A 17,688-nucleotide genomic window follows, 5' to 3' on the forward strand; every position below is an offset into this window, starting at 1 on the left:
GACAATTGAGCAGAGGAAGGAAGGTATCTTAGAGTTAGCCTGAGGAATGGGGGAAGAGGGGTCCACACAGAAGGGACCGCAGGTATGAAGGTCCTGAGGCCCAAGAGATCAGGGTGCATTTGCGGGACAGAAAGGAGACCATTGTGGCCCCGGTGCAGGGGGCCAAGCTTGGGAGATGAGGCTGGAGAGGTGAGACCAAGCAGGAGGGCCTGGGCGGCTCCTGTGAGGATTGAGGGTTATATCCTAAGAGCAAGGGGAAACCAATAGAGTTTGGAGTTTTAAGCAGGATAGTGTCCTGACAGGAGAGGAAGCTTTGTGGAGTACAGATCTAGAGAGGAGCAGTGAGAGCAGCTGGAAGCTCCTGGGGCCCGAAGTTGAGGTAATACTAGTGATGGTGGTAGTCATAGAAGCAGGGATCTGACCCAGATTCCTAAAGCAGAAGCCACAGGGCCCTGGGGCTGATTCGGTTGGGGTGAAGGAGGGAGAAGGTAAGAATAACAGTTTAGTAAAATGAGGATAGTAACACCTGGGATAGGCGCTGTTGTGATTTAAATAGGCAATAGAATGCCTGACACATAATAAAGGCTTAATATATGCTAATTTTGTAAATAATAAAGACTTCCTCTCTGTTCAGAGCAGTGTTCTTTGTAATGATAAAACCTAAAAACAATTTCAATGTCGATCAACAGAATGATGGAGGGATAAATCTCACAGAGATTGTTTTTTAATATTTATTTATTTGTGTGTGGTGGGTCTCAGTTGCGGCACACGGGATCCTTGTTGCCGCATGCAAGATCTTCGTTGCAGCATGCGGGATCTTTAGTGTAGGCATGCGGGCTTTTAGTTGCGGCATGCGGGATCTAGTTCCCTGACCAGGGATTGAACCTGGGTCCCCTGAATTGGGAGCATAGAGTCTTAACCACTGGACTATCAGTGAAGTCCCTTAATGTGCTTTTCCCCCCCCTATTTATTTATTTACTTTTGGCTGCATTAAGTCTTCGTTGCTGCGTGCGGGCTTTCTCTAGTTGCGACGACTGGGGGCTACTCTTCGTTGAGGTGCGCGGGCTTCTCATTGTGGTGGCTTCTCTTGCTGTGGAGCATGGGCTCTAGGCGCACGGGCTTCAGTAGTTGTGGCACACGGGCTTAGTTGCTCCGCGGCATGTGGGATCTTCCCGGACCAGGGCTGGAACCCATGTCCCCTGCACTGGCAGGTGGATTCTTCAGCACTGCGCCACCAGGGAAGCCCCTAATGTGCATTTTTAACAGCAGCAGCAACAACAACAAAATAGCCATTATTGGGAATTTGCATTCTTGAAATATTGAAACCTAGCAAATATTCTCATAAATAATTTTAAATAACTGCAGTACTGATTTTTAAGCAGGCATTATTAGTTGTATACTGTTCCTATTTTAATTTTTTAAAATTTCTCTTCACCATCTAAGATTTTTATACTTGCAGTATAACATGGCTACGGTAACGTGCACAAATCTGAAGGGTATGGCTCAAAGAATCTTACAAAGCTGTACACCTGTGTAACCTCGCCCAGATCAAAATATAGGTCATTTTCAATTCTTTGAAGGCTCTCTCATGCCCCTCCCCAGCGGCACTTCCAGCCCTTGCCCCAAAGCACAAATCTTATTTCCATCACCTTTAATTGATTTTTCCTGTTCTTGAACTCTGTAAAAGGGCATCCACAGGGTGCATTCTCTTTGCTTGCTGGCTTCTTTCACTCTCCATTAGGTCTGTGAAACTCACCCATGCTGTTGTGTTTATCAGTAGTAGGTTCATTTTTATTGCCCAGGAGTGGTCCATTGTGTGACTCTGCTATAGCTTATCCACTCTCCTGCCTGTAAGGCCAACTGGCCCGAGGCAGGGGAACACAATCAGATTCACAGGTTGCATCAGAATGAAATTCTCCAGACCACCCAGTTCCAGAAACTGCCCTGGCGACATTCCGGACCACCCAGTTCCAGAAACTGACCTGGGGACTTTGAACCCAGCCCAGCCTTCCCGCCTTTCGAGGGGCGGGACCAACCGTCCCCCAGGATACCCGAAAAGACCACCAAATAAGGAATACCCTGCGCCCTCCCAGATTCACCACACCCCTTTCCCGTCTTCCCCTATAAAATCTTGCCCAACCCTCGCCCGGGTGCGACTTCTCTGGCCCCTTTCTCTCGGGCCAGTGAACCTCGCCCGGGAGCGCTCCCTAATAAAGCTCACTTGAAGCTTTCCTCTGTTTCGCGGTGCCGTTTGTTAAGATCCGACCTTACATTGCCACCCAACATTTGCAGTTTCCGGTTATAGGCTATCATAAATTAAGCTGCTATGAACATTCTCGTCCGTGAAATAGGGGGAATATTTTATTATACCAGGTACATGGGAATTCATTTTGTGATTCCCCATTTAAAAAAATGCCCACTATTGTTAATACGATGACTGTATCATTATGACATGAACCTGATTAGTGCACCACATAAAAGAAACCACCGCCCCTCGCCGTGCCTACAAAACGGAACAAAACAATCAGTAAAATGGCTCCTTATGGGACCTGGGCATCTGTGAACAGGCTTGTCTTCACACACCCTGAAGTAGGAGGTTGGTGATGCTGTCTCTGTTTTCCAAAGGAGGAAGTGGATTCTGGGATGTCAGGTGACTTGTCTAAAGTCCTGCAGTTAAAAAGCGGCAGAGCTGGAGTTGTAATCCGTGCTTGCTGGGCCTGGGGAATCCCAAGACGTGTCAGCTGAGGCCTTCACCCTCACCCAGCTGACCCAGGTCAGGAAATGCAGAAGAAATCTGTGCACGGCCGTTACTGGGTACACAACTGAGTCTGTGCCAAGCATGGGCTGCAGCATCACTGTGGGCATGAAAAGAGCTTCCAAAACTGGAGGTAAAGTCATCAGCAGAGAGCAGGACCAATACCCACCCCCCGAGAAAAAGATTGCCCCAGTGACCAGGAGCGTGCAGGCCAGCAGCTGGGATACCACTGCTGCTCCCCATGGTCACTTACTGAATGCTCACTGCCTGCCTGCGCCCTAGGGGAGCTTGGGTGTACCGTGTGGGCTTCCATGAAGTCCATTTCCTTTCGAGGGTTCCAGAGAGTCCTGGGAAGTGCTCACACCCTGTGGGCACAGCCTCTGCCCTGTACCCGTGGTCTCTGCTGTTCCTGTCATCTCTGAGTGCTGTTTCTCCAGGGGTGGCAGGCACATTCCATGAATCACTCCGTTTTGTCCACACAACAACACTGTGGGACCGATAGTATCAGCCCAGTTTTACAGATGAGGACACTGAGGCCCACAAGAGTAAGTGACTCGCCCAAGGTCACATCGCACAAGGTCAATGGCAGGGCGGGGATTTTCATATCAGCTTCGCCAGACTCCAAAGTTGGAATTGTTTTCTCACCATTCTGGTCTGCCAGGGTGGGGCAAAAGGGAAGGCAGGAGTGAGGGGCACAGGGTTTGGGGAAGATGGCAAAGATGAGTTTTTAAGTGTTTACGACGCCCCGTGCAGGAGGGAGGCTTTGGGACAGACGTCAGAGCCTGATACGGACAGCAGAGCATGATTTGGAACTTGACTCTGGTTCTGGGGCAGAAGGGGCTGGTCATCCAAGGCAGGCCCTCCCAGGTCTTCAAGACTCCTGAGGACCTGAGAGTCTCACACTATTTTAGAAAGAACAATACTTTTATTTGAGGATAGCTCAAAGAAGTCATTTACAAAACACCTTTTGTTTTCAAAGCACAGCTTTTCATAAAAAGCAATGTCCACCCTTTAATACATGCTCTAGTACACAGGTGTGTGTCAGGGGGCTGCCCAGGACTTGGGGAGCCCCGCGGGCCCGGGATGTGCCGGTGCTCAGCATTCCTCATCTGAGTTGTCCTTGGCCCACCCGCCGACCTTTGAGGGGCCGGGGTTGGCCTGGGGGCCAGCGGGGGCAGGGACAGAGGCCGGGGCTGGGGCCAGGTTCACCCAGCCGGGCCCTCGGGGCAGCACGTGGCTTTCATTCAGTCTGAAGATGCGGTAGTTCTCATAGTGGACATTGTGTGTGATGTCCTTCAGGTCTTGGAGGTGGGAGCTGGGAGATAGGTGGTAGGTCAGCAGGACTTCCAGGGCATCCTCCAGGGCCCCCGCAGCCCCTCGGGCTCCCCACATACTCACCGGATGAGCAGGTCTCTCAGGAGGGGGAACTCACAGTGAGCCATGTTCTCCACTACAAGATACGGCACCAAACCCCTGAGTGCAGGCTCTGTTCCACGCCCCGCCCTCGGCCAGCACTGAGTAAGCACCTGCTGTATGCTGCACACCCCCTGCCACTGCCAGCCCTTCCCCACGTCTCCCTGTGTTAGCCCACCTCCCGTTTGTTAGTTCATTCATTCATTCACGGCTGTGTCCCAGCCCCTGGTACAGGTGGCTCCTATAAACAGCTGTTGAATCAGCAGGGCCTTCCTCTGCTCCCTCAGGTACCCCCTCCCATCCCACATTTCCTTCACTGTGCTTTTCCCACCTGTCCTTGTCTGGTCAGCTCTGTGGCACATAGTAGGCCCACAATCAATTCTAGTGAATGAATAGGGTGCCTCCTGGGTGCCAGGTATCACGCAAAGCAGAGGTTCTGCCCCCTCCAACCACCCTATGAGGTTGATGTTACAATGATACCCATTTGACTGTGAGGAAACTGAGGCCCAGGGTGTCGGGAAACTTGCCCAGGGCTTCTGAGCTGCACAAAGGAACTTGATCCCAGGTCTCTCTGTTTCCTGTGCTGGGCTCTGTGGTGGGTGTAAGGATGCCAAAGGCAACAGGGCTTTTCAACATGTTCTCCCCTGAGCCCTCGCCAGGGCCCCTGCACTGACCTTCAATGATGCCCCACTTCGTCTTCCGGCCCAGGACACACCTCCCATTCACAATGTGCTCTTGGTCAGCCCCGACCACAGCGAAGGGGATCCGTTCCTGCAGGGAAGGGACAAGATCGGAGGGTTGGCCCCACCCGGGAAGTGGAGAGAGAAGACACAGAGATAGGAACCTGCAGGATGCTGTCCTTTGTGGGGAGAGAAAGTGATAGAAGGAGCACAGATATCTGAAGTCAGAAGACACAAAGTCTAATCAGTGTGCCTCAGTTTCCTCATCTGTAAAATGGGAGTCATGACAATACTGATGCAGGGCTCTGTGAATGTTTGGGAAGGATAATCTTGGGCTTAGCATAATGAAGGGGTTAGCAGAACAAGTCTTGGAAACCAAGTGTTACTCAGAGCTACATTAGTGATATAATACTGCTCATGCCCAATTTCTTACCACCTTCAACCATTAACATGAGGGTTAAGAGATAATTTTGTACTATAATTTGAAAAGATACATGCACTTCTTAGTTCATAGCAGCACTATTTACAATAGCCAAGACATGGAAATAACCTAAATGTCCATTGACAGCTGAATGGATAAAGAAGATATGGCATATATATATATATATATATATATATATATATATATATATATATACACACACACATACACACAATGGAATATTACACAGCCATAAAAAAGAATGAAATAATGCCTCTTGCAGCAACATGGATGGACCTAGAGATTATCATACTAGTTGAAGTAAATCAGAAAGAGAAAGACAGGGACTTCCCTGGTGGCGCAGTGGTTAAGAATCCGCCTGCCAATGCAGAGGACATGGGTTCAAGCCCTGGTCCAGGAAGAACCCACATGCCACAGAGCAACTAAGCCTGTGCGCCACAACTACTGAGCCTGTGCTCTTAGCCCGTGAGCCACAACTACTGAGCCTGTGTGCCTAGAGCCCGTGCTCCCCAACAAGAGAAGCCACCGCAATGAGAAGCACGTGCACCGCAACCAAGAGTAGCCCCCGCTCGCGGCAAGTAGAGAAAGCCCGCACACAGCAATGGAGACCCAAAGCAGCCAAAAATAAATAAAGTTATTAAAAAATGAAAGAGAAAGACAAATACTATATGATATCACTTATATGTGGGAATCTAAAATATGATACAAATGAACCTATCTACAAAACAGAAACAGATTCACAGACACAGAGAACAGATTTGTGGTTGCCAAGGGGGTGAGGTGGGGGAGGGATGGACTGGGAGTTTGGGATTAGCAGATACAAACTACTATATAGAGATTGGATAAAAAACAAGGTCCTACTGTATAGCACAGGGAGCTGTATTCAAAATCCTGTAATAAACCATAATGGAAAAGAATATGAAAAGGAATACATATATATATTTATAAACATGTATATATAAATATATATATACATATACATTATATATATAAAACTGAATCACTTTGCTGTATACCAGAAACTAAGACAACATTGTAAATCAACTATACTTCAATAAAAGAAATTTAAAGAGAGAGAGAGGACTTCCCTGGCTGTCCAGTGGTTAAGACTCCGCCCTTCCACTACAGGGGACATGGGTTCGATCCCTGGTCGGGGAAGATCCCACAGGCCGCGGGGCGCGGCCAAAAAATTAAAAAGAAAAAAAAAAGAAAGAGAGAATTTTGTAAACCAGGGGCTGGCAACCTATGGTTCCTGGGCCAAACCAGGCAAGTTCGTTGGCATACCGCCCCTGCCATTCATTTACTCTTGTCTATGTTGCTTTCATTCTACTACAGCAGAGTTGAGTAATTGCAACAAAGTCTAAAATACTTACCATAGTCTGGCCCTTCACAAAAAAAGTTTGCTGAGCCCTGTTGTAAATTCTGGTTGTTTACTTATTCGTGGCAGGAAGTGGAGATTAAACAGGCAAGTGCTGCATGTAGGTTTGTTTTTCTAAGAATTAGATTGTGATGGGGAATAAATTGATGCTAATAATAACTGTCTCTTGCACACTTATTATGCATCAGCCCATATTTGACCCTCAATAGATGTTATATATCTGGATGATTTATTGAGAGGTTAATTTGAATACATTCTCCTTTATTTCCCCCAGCACTGTTCCAGCTGTGAGCAGGCTGCTGTCTTTGCTGGCCTCAGGACAGAAAGCAGAAGGTCAAGGCTCTTTGAACCTTTCACAGGAAATACTGTTCATTGCTCCAATGGGGAGCGGAAAGAGGGAATGTGTGGAGAAACTGGATGCCAGACAAGAAGCAGGGCTTCCATGTACAGATGTGCAGTTTGTGCACTGCACAAAGGTAACTTACCATGAGGCTGTGTAGGGCTGAAATCCCATGCAGGCTCCCTTCTGTGAAGGAAGCTACTACCTTTTTCTTTTTCTTTTTTTTTTTTTTTTTTTGCGGTACGCGGGCCTCTCACTGTTGTGGCCTCTCCCATTGCAGAGCACAGGCTCCGGACGCGCAGGCTTAGCAGCCATGGCTCACGGGCCCAGCCGCTTCACGGCATGTGGGATCTTCCCGGACCGGGGCACAAACCCGTGTCCCCTGCATCAGCAGGGGGACTCTCAACCACTGTGCCACCAGGGAAGCCCCTACTGCCTTTTTCTAATTCAAGCTAAAGTGCTGTGTAGGTTAGCAGGGTCCCTGGGGGAGGGAGTGGAGGCCAGGTGTCTATGGATGAAGAATCCCAGGCCTCACCCAGGTGCTTTGCAGGATCCAGACAGACTGACATTGAATGTACCACAAGGACAGGAAGATGGGGGCTTGGAGGTGAAATTCAGTTGATTCAGAGAAAATGAAGATGTGAGCTATTTCCTTTCTTTCTCCCCCTCCCCCTTTCTTTCTTTTTTTCTTTCTCCCTTCCTCCCTCCCTCCCTCCCTCCCTCCCTCCCTTCCTTCCTTCCTCTCTCTCTCTTTCTTCAACTTTACTGAGTATAATTTACATACCACAAAATTTGCCCTTTTAGAGGTACAGTTCAGTAGTTTCCAGTATTCTCACAAGTTGTGCAACCATCACCAAAATCTAACTCCAGAGCACTTTCATCATCCCCAAATGAAAGCCCGTACCCTTTAGCAGTCACTCCCCATTTTCCCCTAAACCTCCCGGCCCCTGGCAACCACAAGTCTATTTTCTATCTCCATAGATTTGCCTATTCTGGACATTTCATGTAATGGAATCATATAATATTTGGCCTTTTGTGTCTGGCTCCTTTCACTTAGCATCACATTTTCAAGGTTTATCCACATTGGGTTAGGGTTAGGGTAGGATCTATCAGAACTTTATTCCTTTTATGGCTAAGTAATATTCCCTTGTATGGATAGACCACATTTGTTTATCCATTCACAAGTTAATGGACATTTGGAATGTTTCCACTTTTTGGCTATTACAAATAATTCTACTATGAACATTTGTGTATGAGTTTTTATGTCAACATAGGTTTTCATTTCTTTGGGGAGTGGAATTGTTGGGTCATATAGTAACAGTGTTCAACCTTGAAGAATTGCCAGACTGTTTTCCAAAATTGCTACACCATTTGATACTTCCACAAGAAGTGTGTGAAAGTTCCAATTTCTCCACATCCTTACTAACACTTGTCATTGTGTGTCATTTTGATACTAACTACCCTAGTGGGTGTGAGGTGGTATCTTATTGTGGTTTTGATTTGCATTTCCCTCATGACTGATGATGTTGAACAATTTCTCATATGCTTAGTGGCCATTGGTATAAATTCTTTGGGGAAATGTCTATTCAAATCCTTTGCCCATTTTTAACTTGGGGTACTTGTCTTTTATTGTTGATTTGTAAGAGTTCTTTATATATTCAGGATACAAGTCCCTTATCAGATATATCATTTGCAAACATTTTCTCCCATTCTGGGGGTTGTTGATATGACCTATTTCTTGCTCACCTTGAGTTTGTGGATGAATGGAGATTCATACCTGCTAGAAATATATGAACTTTCCCCAAGTTGCAGAGAGAGACGAATCTTCAGATGGAAAGGATGAGTGGGAAGCACATCACCCAGCCTTGGTCCCACCAGCCTCCCCACCTCCCATGGCCTCCTACCCGGATCTTGCTATTGAGGATCTTGTCATTGATGTCCTCATCGAAGCACTGCTGTGGATACACCTCTATGCCGTGAGTCTTCAGGTTTTCCTGGATCTGGGGACCACACACAGATGACCTCAGCCCACCTGTGCATTCTCCCCCACTCCACACCCCCACTGACCCCAGACTTGTCCCAGGTGCCCAGATTACCCTGTGCCTGAAGGCCTCTCGCTCCTCAATGGTCAGGCTGTCGGCCCGGGCGATCACAGGCACCACGTTCACAGTCCGGCAGAGCCGCCGCAGGAACTCAATGTCCAGGGGCCGCAGCCTGCTCAGGTGGGGCAGCGATGGCCGTGAGCATACGATGAGTGGGTGCCAGCCCGCAGCCCACCCCGGGGGTTCCTCCTCCTCTTCTTCTCCTCCCCACGCAGGTGGCCCTCTGCCCACCGGCTCAGCCACCTCACCAGTGCCCGGTGGGCGGCACGAAGTACACGCAGCAGTGCACTCGGGTGTCGGGGATGTGTCGCTGCCGGGTAATGAGGATCTCCTCCTGCAGGTAGTGCTCGTACTGCTCATTGATGTAGCCCAGGATGGGGTCCCAGCTGGGGTGGGAGATGGCTCAGCCTCAGAACCTCGCCAGGAGCCCCCCTCAACCTAGGTCCTCTGAGTGCTCTCCCCTTAGGATGACCAATCGCCCCGTTTGCCTGGGACACAGGAATTTCAGTCCCACACAACCTGAGGCCCTTGATCACCCAAGTACCAACCCCCCATACCCCTGCATCTTCAGAGAGACCCCTGCTTCCTCTTCCTCAACTTCCTCTTCCGTAAAATGGGGACAGTAAGAGAGCACCTACTTTGTAGGGGAGGAGTGAGCATGAAAGGAGAGAAATTGCTGCAGCCTGGTTCAAACCACCAGGGACTCTCTCCCAGTTGTTGCCAGGGTCCCTTCCCCCCACAGGGCTATTGTCAACACAGCGGCCAAAAATATCCTTTTTCTGCTCAGCCTCCAGTGATCAAAGAAAAGCCAAAGTCCTTATGTTGCCCTACAAGTCCCTACCCCATCCCACTGCTGAGCTCTGCCTCCCCTCCCACGCCACCCCCACTTCAAGGCTTTTGCACCTGCCGCCCTCTGCCTTGATCACTCTGCTTAAAACTGCACTCCCCCAGCAACTACAGCTCCATCCCCCTTTCACTCCCAGAAAGTGTCCTGTGTCGGTGATAAAGAGTTCAGGTTCATCCTCCACAAAACTGATTAATTTTGTTCACTGTTTGCCTCCCCACACCCATGACAATATACATTTCATGCAGACAAAGATGTTCATCAGTTCTGTTCATTGCTGTATCCCTGTGTCTAGAACAGAGCTTGCACATACTAAGTGCTCGGTGAGGTGCTGTGTGCAGGGCTGGCTTCATGGGAGTGTGGATAGAGCCGGCACCCAGGGCTCTGAACCAAGAAGGGCCCACGCAGGGCTGAATGCTCTGCGGGTGTGGTCTTACAATTCTCAGTAATTTTTTTTTTTTTTTTGCGGTACGCGGGCCTCCCACTGTTGTGGCCTCTCCCATTGCGGAGTACAGGCTCCGGACGCGCAGGCTCAGCAGCCATGGCTCACGGGCCTAGCCGCTCCGCGGCATGTGGGATCTTCCTGGACCAGGGCGCGAACCCGTGTTCCCTGCATTGGCAGGCGGACTCTCAACCACTGCGCCACCAGGGAAGCCCCTTAGTAATTTTTGAATAAAGGCCCCCACAGGTTGTGCAGCCAGTCCCGATTGTGTGTGTGTGTGTGTGTGTGTGTGTGTGTGTGTGTGTTTGTGTTTCATCTCCTTGAGAGCCTAGAACAACTCTGCAAAGGGGATGTCGTCACCCCCAAGTTACGAAGAAGGAAGAGGAGGCTCAGAGAGCTTGCGTGGCCAGGCCCAGGTTATACAGCTGGGAAGTGGTCAAACCCAGGGGTCCTGACTCTGGAGTGTGGGCTTCTATCCCCCTGCCATACCATAGCCTCTATCGAGTGCTTCCAGGCAGCAAGCTAAGACCTTTACATACTTGACTCCTTTGATCTTGGGGGGAGAGTTGCCCACACCTACTGTACAGACAAATAAACTGAGCCTCAAAGATGCCACAGCCAGGTGGCTCCAGGCCTGGATGTTTCCCAGAGACCGGAGGGGCAGGGGCAGGGGCAGCCAGGGCTCTGCCCTTCCCACCTCCCCGCCAGGACCTACCACTTGTCGTTGTTGATCTGGTCCCCGAAGCCGGGTGTGTCAGTCACTGTCAGCTTAAGCTTCACGCCGCTCTCCTCGATGACTGTAGGGGAAGAGCAGAGGGGCTGGGAGTGGGCCTGGGTGGGTGGGGTGGGGGTGGGGTGAAGGGGTGCTCACTCACCGTGGGTCACAGACTGCAGCTGCAGCGTCTGGGGTGTGGGCACCCCCAGGCCCGGCATGGTGGACTTCCACATCTTGGACTTGAAGAGTGTGTTCACCATGGTGGACTTGCCCAGCCCGCTCTGTCCTGTGAGTAATCACACGGCAGCAACAACTGTGGATGCGTTAGGCATGTTTCTGAAATTCTTAAATAAATGGTTTTGGAAAGTAAACTGTTTTCTAAGTATAACAAATACAGAAAAGCACGTATTATCATAAGTCTCCAGTTCAATGCCTTCCCCCATTTTTTACTGAGGCAAAATTCATATAATAAAAAATTAACATTAACCATTGAAAGTGTACAACTCAGTGGCATTGGGTACATGCAGTGTTGTGCAACCACTACCCCTATCTAGCTCCAAAACATTTTCATCACCCCAGCAAGAAACCCTATATCCCTTAGGCACTCAGTCCCCATTCCCCCTCCCCCCAACCCCTGGCAACCACTAATCTGCTTTCTATCTATGGATTTGCCTATTCTGGACATTTCTTTTTTCTTTTTGGCAGCGGCACTTGGCTTATGGGATCTTAGCTCCCCAGCCAGGGAGGGAACCCGGGCCCTAGGCAGTGAAAGTGCCAAGTCCTAACTACTGGACCTCTGGGGAATTCCCTGGACATTTCATATAAATGGAATCTTGCAATAACTGTCCTTTTGTATCTGGCTGCTCCCACTCAGCATAATGCTTTCAAGGGTCAGCCACACTGTTGCATGTGCTAGAACTTCATACTTTTTCATGGCTAAATAATATTCCATCAGATGGATAGACCACACTGTGTTTATCCATTCATCTGTTGATGAGCAGGTCAATGCATTTTTACAAATTAAACCACCCATGTATGCAGCACCAGATAAAGAGACAGAACACACAGCTCCGCCCAAGACCACTCCTGCCTCCTCGCAGTAACTGTTAACACAGCTCCAGGGACAGCCACTCTCCTGACATCATCGGTAGGGAGCAGCGCTGCCCGCCCTCTACTTGGGGAATCACACAGCACGTGCTCTTTCATGTCTGGCTTCTTTTAGTGAGATTCCCCTATGCTGCCTGAGCTTGTAGATGGTCCATTCTCCCTGCTGTGCAGGCTTCTCAAACTCCGCCGACCACGCCCTGCAGTAGTAAACATCCTACATCACAGGGCAGGACACACTTTTGGGTCTAAAACTGAAACTGGGACTTCCCTGGTGGTGCAGTGGTTAAGAATCCGCCTGCCAATGCAGGCAATACGGTTTCGAGCCCTGATCTGGGAAGATCCCACCTGCTGCAGAGCAACTAAGCCAGTGCGCCATAACTACTGAGCCTGCGCTCTAGAGCCCGCGAGCCACAACAACTGAAGCCCATGTGCCTAGAGTCCATGCTCCACAACAAAGAGAAGCCACCGCAATGAGAAGCCTGCGCACCTTAGTGAAGAGTAGCCCCTGCTCACCGCAACCAGAAAGAAAGCCCACATGCAGCAATGAGGACCCAATGTGGCCAAAAATAAATAAATTTTAAAAAATTAAAAAAGAACTGAAATTGTCCTTTGGGCTCTGCTATCCAATATGGGAGCCACACCTGGCTATTGCCACTGGCAGTATGGCCATACACCAATCTGAACTGAGATGTGCTGTTGGTGTAAAAGAATAAACCATATTTTGCAGACTTGTTATGACAAAAACAACGTAAATGATCGCATGAATAATGTTTTATATGGATTACATGTCGAGATGATAGTATTTTTGGAATGTATTGGTTTAAGTAAAAAAGACGATTAAAAGTAAGTTGTCCTGTTTCTCTTTACTTTTCTAAAGGAAGCTACTAGGGAATTTAAAATTATGTATGTGGCTCCTATGACATTTCTTTTCTTTTTTTTTTTGGCCACGCTACGTGGCATGTGGGATCCTAGTTCCCTGACCAGGGATTGAACTCGGGCCTCTAGAAGTGGAAGTGCAGCGTCTTAACCACTGGACTGCCAGGGAAGTCCCCTTCTATGACATTTCTGTTGGGTACCCCCACCTTAGAATAATGCCCTTAGTTGGTGCTACACACTCTGACATTTTATGTTCCATTATATCCAGTTTATTTTGTGAGAAGCGTAGTTTTTGACCTACAACATTAATTTTGCATATATAAAAATGCAATTCCAGATAAAACTGACCCACGGGGAACTTCCTAGACGCCAGGCACTGTGCTAAGCCAGATGAGGAAACTGAGGCAGCGAGGGGTCAAAGGCCCTGTCCCAGGTCACACACTGGGGGTTGTTAAGGCCCGGGACCAGGATGAGTCTGGTGTTCCCTACTTCCTGCCACACATGGCCTTCCTTTTTATTGCTTTGTTTGCGTTTGGTTGGGGCTTCACGGTGATTTTTGTCTTTTCACAATTCAGTGTTTCCCAGATTTCCACCTACAACACTCTTGTGAGGTACGACTATCAGGCCCACTTTACAGATGGGGAGGCTGAGGCTCCGAGAGGCGATAGGTCCAGGCCCACAGGGTGGCGTCCATTGGTCTGTCCTCCTGTGAGCCCGAGGCCCCTCACTCACCAACGACCATGATGTTGAACTCAAACCCCATCTTCATGGCCTTGATCTTCAGTTGGTCCAGCACGGCCTCGATGCCCACGTAACCAAGCATCTCGCTGGGTAGGGTCCTCGGGCTGGAGGCCCGTGACGAGCTGCGGGAGGGGGACTGCCTCAGGGGGTCCATGGGGCTGAGGAACAACGATGCCTGTCATCCGGGTGGGGTGGGGAGAAGGGAGTCGCTGGGGCTCCAGAGGGGGACCACCCGAGTTCTCATTTCTGAACCCTGACTCTTGAGATCTGCTCCCAGGCACTCCCATATTTCATGCCCCCTCACCTATGCATCCCCCAAGTCCCCACTGCCCACAGGGTTTGTCGAGGGGTGCCTGGGGGAGCTGCCTCTCAGGGGAGACTGAACCCGCTTTCTGATATGCACCAGCCCCAGGGATCTGTCTCTCCCCACTCAGACTCTCCTGCAGTAGAGTGTGGCCGGCCTGGCAAAACTCAGGGGCTGGACCCATGGGGGACAGAGAGGGAGAGAAGCAGACTCATGTGGCACCTGGTGGCCTTGGATCCCTGTGGGAGCCTTGGGGGGCTGCCCTGTCCTGGCAGACCCTGGTTATGTGCTGAGGGGGAGGGGAGAGGGTGACAGTTAACTGAAGAACCTGAGCTCCACCCCCTTCTTGTGACCCTACCTGGGGGCTCCTCTGCAACAGGGGGCTGAGAACATGGACAGGTAAGCTACTCCACCAGGCCCTTTCGGGTCACTGCCCTATAACCCTCACAATGACCCCGGCCTAGATCTATAGACAGGAACCCCCTGCCCCCGCCCCGGGGAAGCACCTTTGCCCAAGGTCACTTAGCTGGTTAAGCGGCAGCTCTGGGCAGCAGCCAGTCCCTCTGCTTCCAAGTTCATGCCCCTTAACCACTCTGTTGGGGAAGCAAACCTGTGACCCATGGCCAGAAAGTACAACATCCATGTGTTTTCTTCGGTCTGTCCATTGTTGGCATCGTAGTGTTTTAAACTGCCAATATAGCCAGAGTTTTGTCGTGCAGAAGACTGTTTTAGGAGCCCTAGGATGTTAACTTGTTAATAATCATCAGAGTCCTGTGAAGTAAGTGCAGCTACTACCCCTCAGTTTACAGATCAGAGAGTCCAGTGAGTGAAAGTGGTTCAAGGTCACACAGTGAGGAAGTGGCAGGGCTGGGATCTGTGTCCACATGCTCACCCTCTGCAGCCTCTTTTCTTGTTCACACAAACCTCTAGATTTCTGGTGTATCTCAGAGATTATAAGCCTTGGCAACTCTGGGTCCAGCCTACAGCTGACACAAGCTGCCCTCTTTTCTTTTTCTTAAATTTATTTTTTGGCCACGTCACACAGCTTGCAGGATCTTAGTTTGCTGACCAGGGATTGAACCCCGGGCCCTGGCAGTGAAAGCGCCAAGTCCTAACCACTGGACCACCCGGGAACTCCCTAGCTGCCCCCTTTAGATGGGCTACGTGCTCTCCAGTTTGCCATAGCCCTCACCCCTCCCTAATGTCTCCCTAATAAGATGTTTCCTATACCAAGTTCATCTCAGTTATTTCGTTCTCACCTGTTTCCTGGCACCTGAGTTTGCAAGCCCTAAGCAATCCTCTGTTTCAGATGTTGGCAAATGTTTTCTGTAAAAGGCCAGATAGTATAGATTTTAAGTTTTGCTAATCATAAGATCTCTGTTGCAACTACTCTTCGGTTCTGCCGTTGCACTGGGAAAGCAACCAAAAGTAGATGGACGGGAGTGGCTGCGTATCAGACTATTTACAAAAGCAGGTGGTGGTTTGCCGCCCCCACTCTGCCCACCAGGACTCAGCAACTCTGCCCGATCTGCTCAGCTCAACTGTCCTGAGCCCCAGCAGCCTCTGTCCCTCCCTGCCCATGCCCTTCTGCTCCCCCACTTTCTACACATCTGAAGACAGAGGCTTAAACTTCACTTTCCAGGCTTGGAGGCCAGGAGTGGGGCTGGGCAGGACCCTGGGCAGAGACTGCCCTGAACGTGTGCCATTCCTGCTGGAGAACTCTCTCAAGCTACGCCACAGCTCTTGAGGGACATGGCAAGGCTGGCCTCCTCATCAACGCAGATGAGAACGTTCTGTGCAGATGACCAAACAGCGCTGCTGACACGGAGACCCACCTTGCACAAGAGGAGATTCCGTCTCTGGGAATGTCTCCTGAGGAAATAAGCCTCTATGCCCAGAAAACACTTTCTCCAGGAGAGGTGTCACGTGTGAGTGATGTAGGATCTGGAAACCTGGGGGGAAGATGCCCACAGGGACTGCGGACTGGAGGATCAGGTCTGCAGAAAGCAGGACCATTCAAGGCGCTCTTGGCCATGTGGACTGGGGAAAGCCAAGGGTAAAGTGAGCAGAGTGTGGATGGCAGGTGAACCCAATGTATCCAAAGAATCAAGACTGGAGGGAATCGTACCCACAGGTTGGGTGAGAGTAATACACAACCATTTAGTGCATTCATTGTGCCAAGGGAGTGTTTACATCAATTATTCCATTCAATCCTCAGCAGCCTGAGAAGGGGGAATACTCTCCATACACCCACTTTACAGATGAGGAAACTGAGGCAGAGAGGGGTCAGGGGGTGGGCCTTCGGTCACACACGGGTGGATGTTAAGGGCTGGGAGCAAGATCCAAGTCCGAGGTCTGACTGGCCTGAAATGCATCCTGCCATGGCCTCTATCCCATCATTGCTCTGCTTAGGTCCAAGGGGCTCTATGGGTGCTTTCTGTCTTTTAATGACTTGGAATATCCCAGATTTTCTTTCATGAGAATAAACAAGAAATGAGGCACCTGGGCATCTGGACAGGAAGACTGAGGGTCAGTGGGGAGAGGAGAGGACTGGCTCCTGCCCACTCGGCCAGGCCAAGGGGTGGGCAGGGGCCACAGTTGTTAAACCATCCCCCCTCCCCGCTTTTCATTTTTCAATTGAGGTAAAATTCACAGAACATGAAAATTAACTGCTAGCCATTTTAACGTGAACAGATCAGTGGCATTTAGTATTGATATATTCACAATGTTGCAAATCTGCCACTGCTACCTAGTTCCAAGACATGTTCATCACCCCTAAAGGAAATTCCATTACCACTAAGCACCCTATCCCCATCCCCCTGACCCTGGCAAACACTACTTTCTGTCTCTATCGATTTGACTATTCTGGACATTTCATATAAATGGAGTCACATACTATGTGGCCTTTTGTCCTTCTTTCACTCAGCATCATGTTTTCAAGGTTCATCCACTTTGTAGCATGTGTTAGTGCTTTGTTACTTTTCATGGCTGAATAATATTCCACCACATGGAGAGACCATAATGTGTTTATTCATTCACCAGTTTGTGGATATTTTGGGGTGTTTTCACTTTTTGGCTATTATGAAAACTGCTGCTGTGAACATTTGTGTACAAGTTTCGGCGTGGACATGATTTAATCTCTTGGGTATATGTATCTAGGATTGGAATCGTTGGGTCTTATAATAAGACTATGCGTAACTTTTCAAGGGACCGTTTTCCCCAGTGGCTGCGTCTCTACCCCCTTTTGCAATAGAAGTCATTTCAAAGTTACCCTCCCTGGGCAACAGGAATCTGAGATCTCAGAACAGGAATGGAGGGGATGGAGGGTGTAAGATGGGGATCCCAGCACAGGAGACTGTATTACATGGTGGTCAAGGGCTCTGGGATCTGACGGCTGGGTTCCAGTTCAGACTTCTCTGCTCACTAGGTGTGGTTGGAAGAATCATGGTGCCCAAAGAGTTCCCATCCGAATCCCTGGGAACCTGTGAATATGTTACCTTATGTGGTAAAAGGGACTTTGCAGATGTGATTAAGGATTCTGATGGGGAG

At 49.6% G+C, this 17,688-nt stretch overlaps 1 protein-coding gene across 2 annotated transcripts; it reads right to left on the bottom strand.

Annotated features, from left to right (window-relative positions):
- Nucleotides 1–3,699: 3,699 nt before the first annotated feature.
- SEPTIN12 (septin 12) lies at nucleotides 3,700–14,048 on the bottom strand. 2 transcript variants are annotated; one of them, XM_079946006.1, is made up of 9 exons: nucleotides 13,827–14,048; nucleotides 11,272–11,397; nucleotides 11,112–11,193; nucleotides 9,359–9,496; nucleotides 9,105–9,222; nucleotides 8,913–9,008; nucleotides 4,843–4,939; nucleotides 4,154–4,205; nucleotides 3,700–4,070 (listed from the first exon to the last, which is right to left on the bottom strand). In XM_079946006.1, the coding sequence occupies exons 1-9, from the start codon at nucleotides 13,987–13,989 to the stop codon at nucleotides 3,851–3,853; spliced, it is 1,092 nt and encodes a 363-aa protein (XP_079802132.1). In that variant the 5' UTR covers nucleotides 13,990–14,048; the 3' UTR covers nucleotides 3,700–3,850. The 2 variants fall into 2 exon arrangements, with proteins under 2 accessions (XP_079802132.1, XP_079802133.1); XM_079946007.1 differs by lacking the exon at nucleotides 9,359–9,496.
- Between the last annotated feature and the right edge of the window lie 3,640 nt (nucleotides 14,049–17,688).

Source organism: Stenella coeruleoalba, assembly GCF_951394435.1.
Source record: "Stenella coeruleoalba genome assembly, chromosome: 15".
Taxonomy (NCBI): Eukaryota; Metazoa; Chordata; class Mammalia; order Artiodactyla; family Delphinidae; genus Stenella; species Stenella coeruleoalba.

What these genes read in the sequence shown, in the direction of transcription:
- SEPTIN12 (XM_079946006.1), bottom strand. Translation starts at nt 13,989, where the DNA reads ATGGACCCCCTGAGGCAGTCCCCCTCCCGCAGCTCGTCACGGGCCTCC. An exon ending in GAAGTGGGGCATCATTGAAG is followed by an intron (nt 4,206 to 4,842) that starts GTCAGTGCAGGG and finishes CGTATCTTGTAG; the next exon opens with TGGAGAACATGGCTCACTGT. An exon ending in CTGAGAGACCTGCTCATCCG is followed by an intron (nt 4,071 to 4,153) that starts GTGAGTATGTGG and finishes CCTATCTCCCAG; the next exon opens with CTCCCACCTCCAAGACCTGA.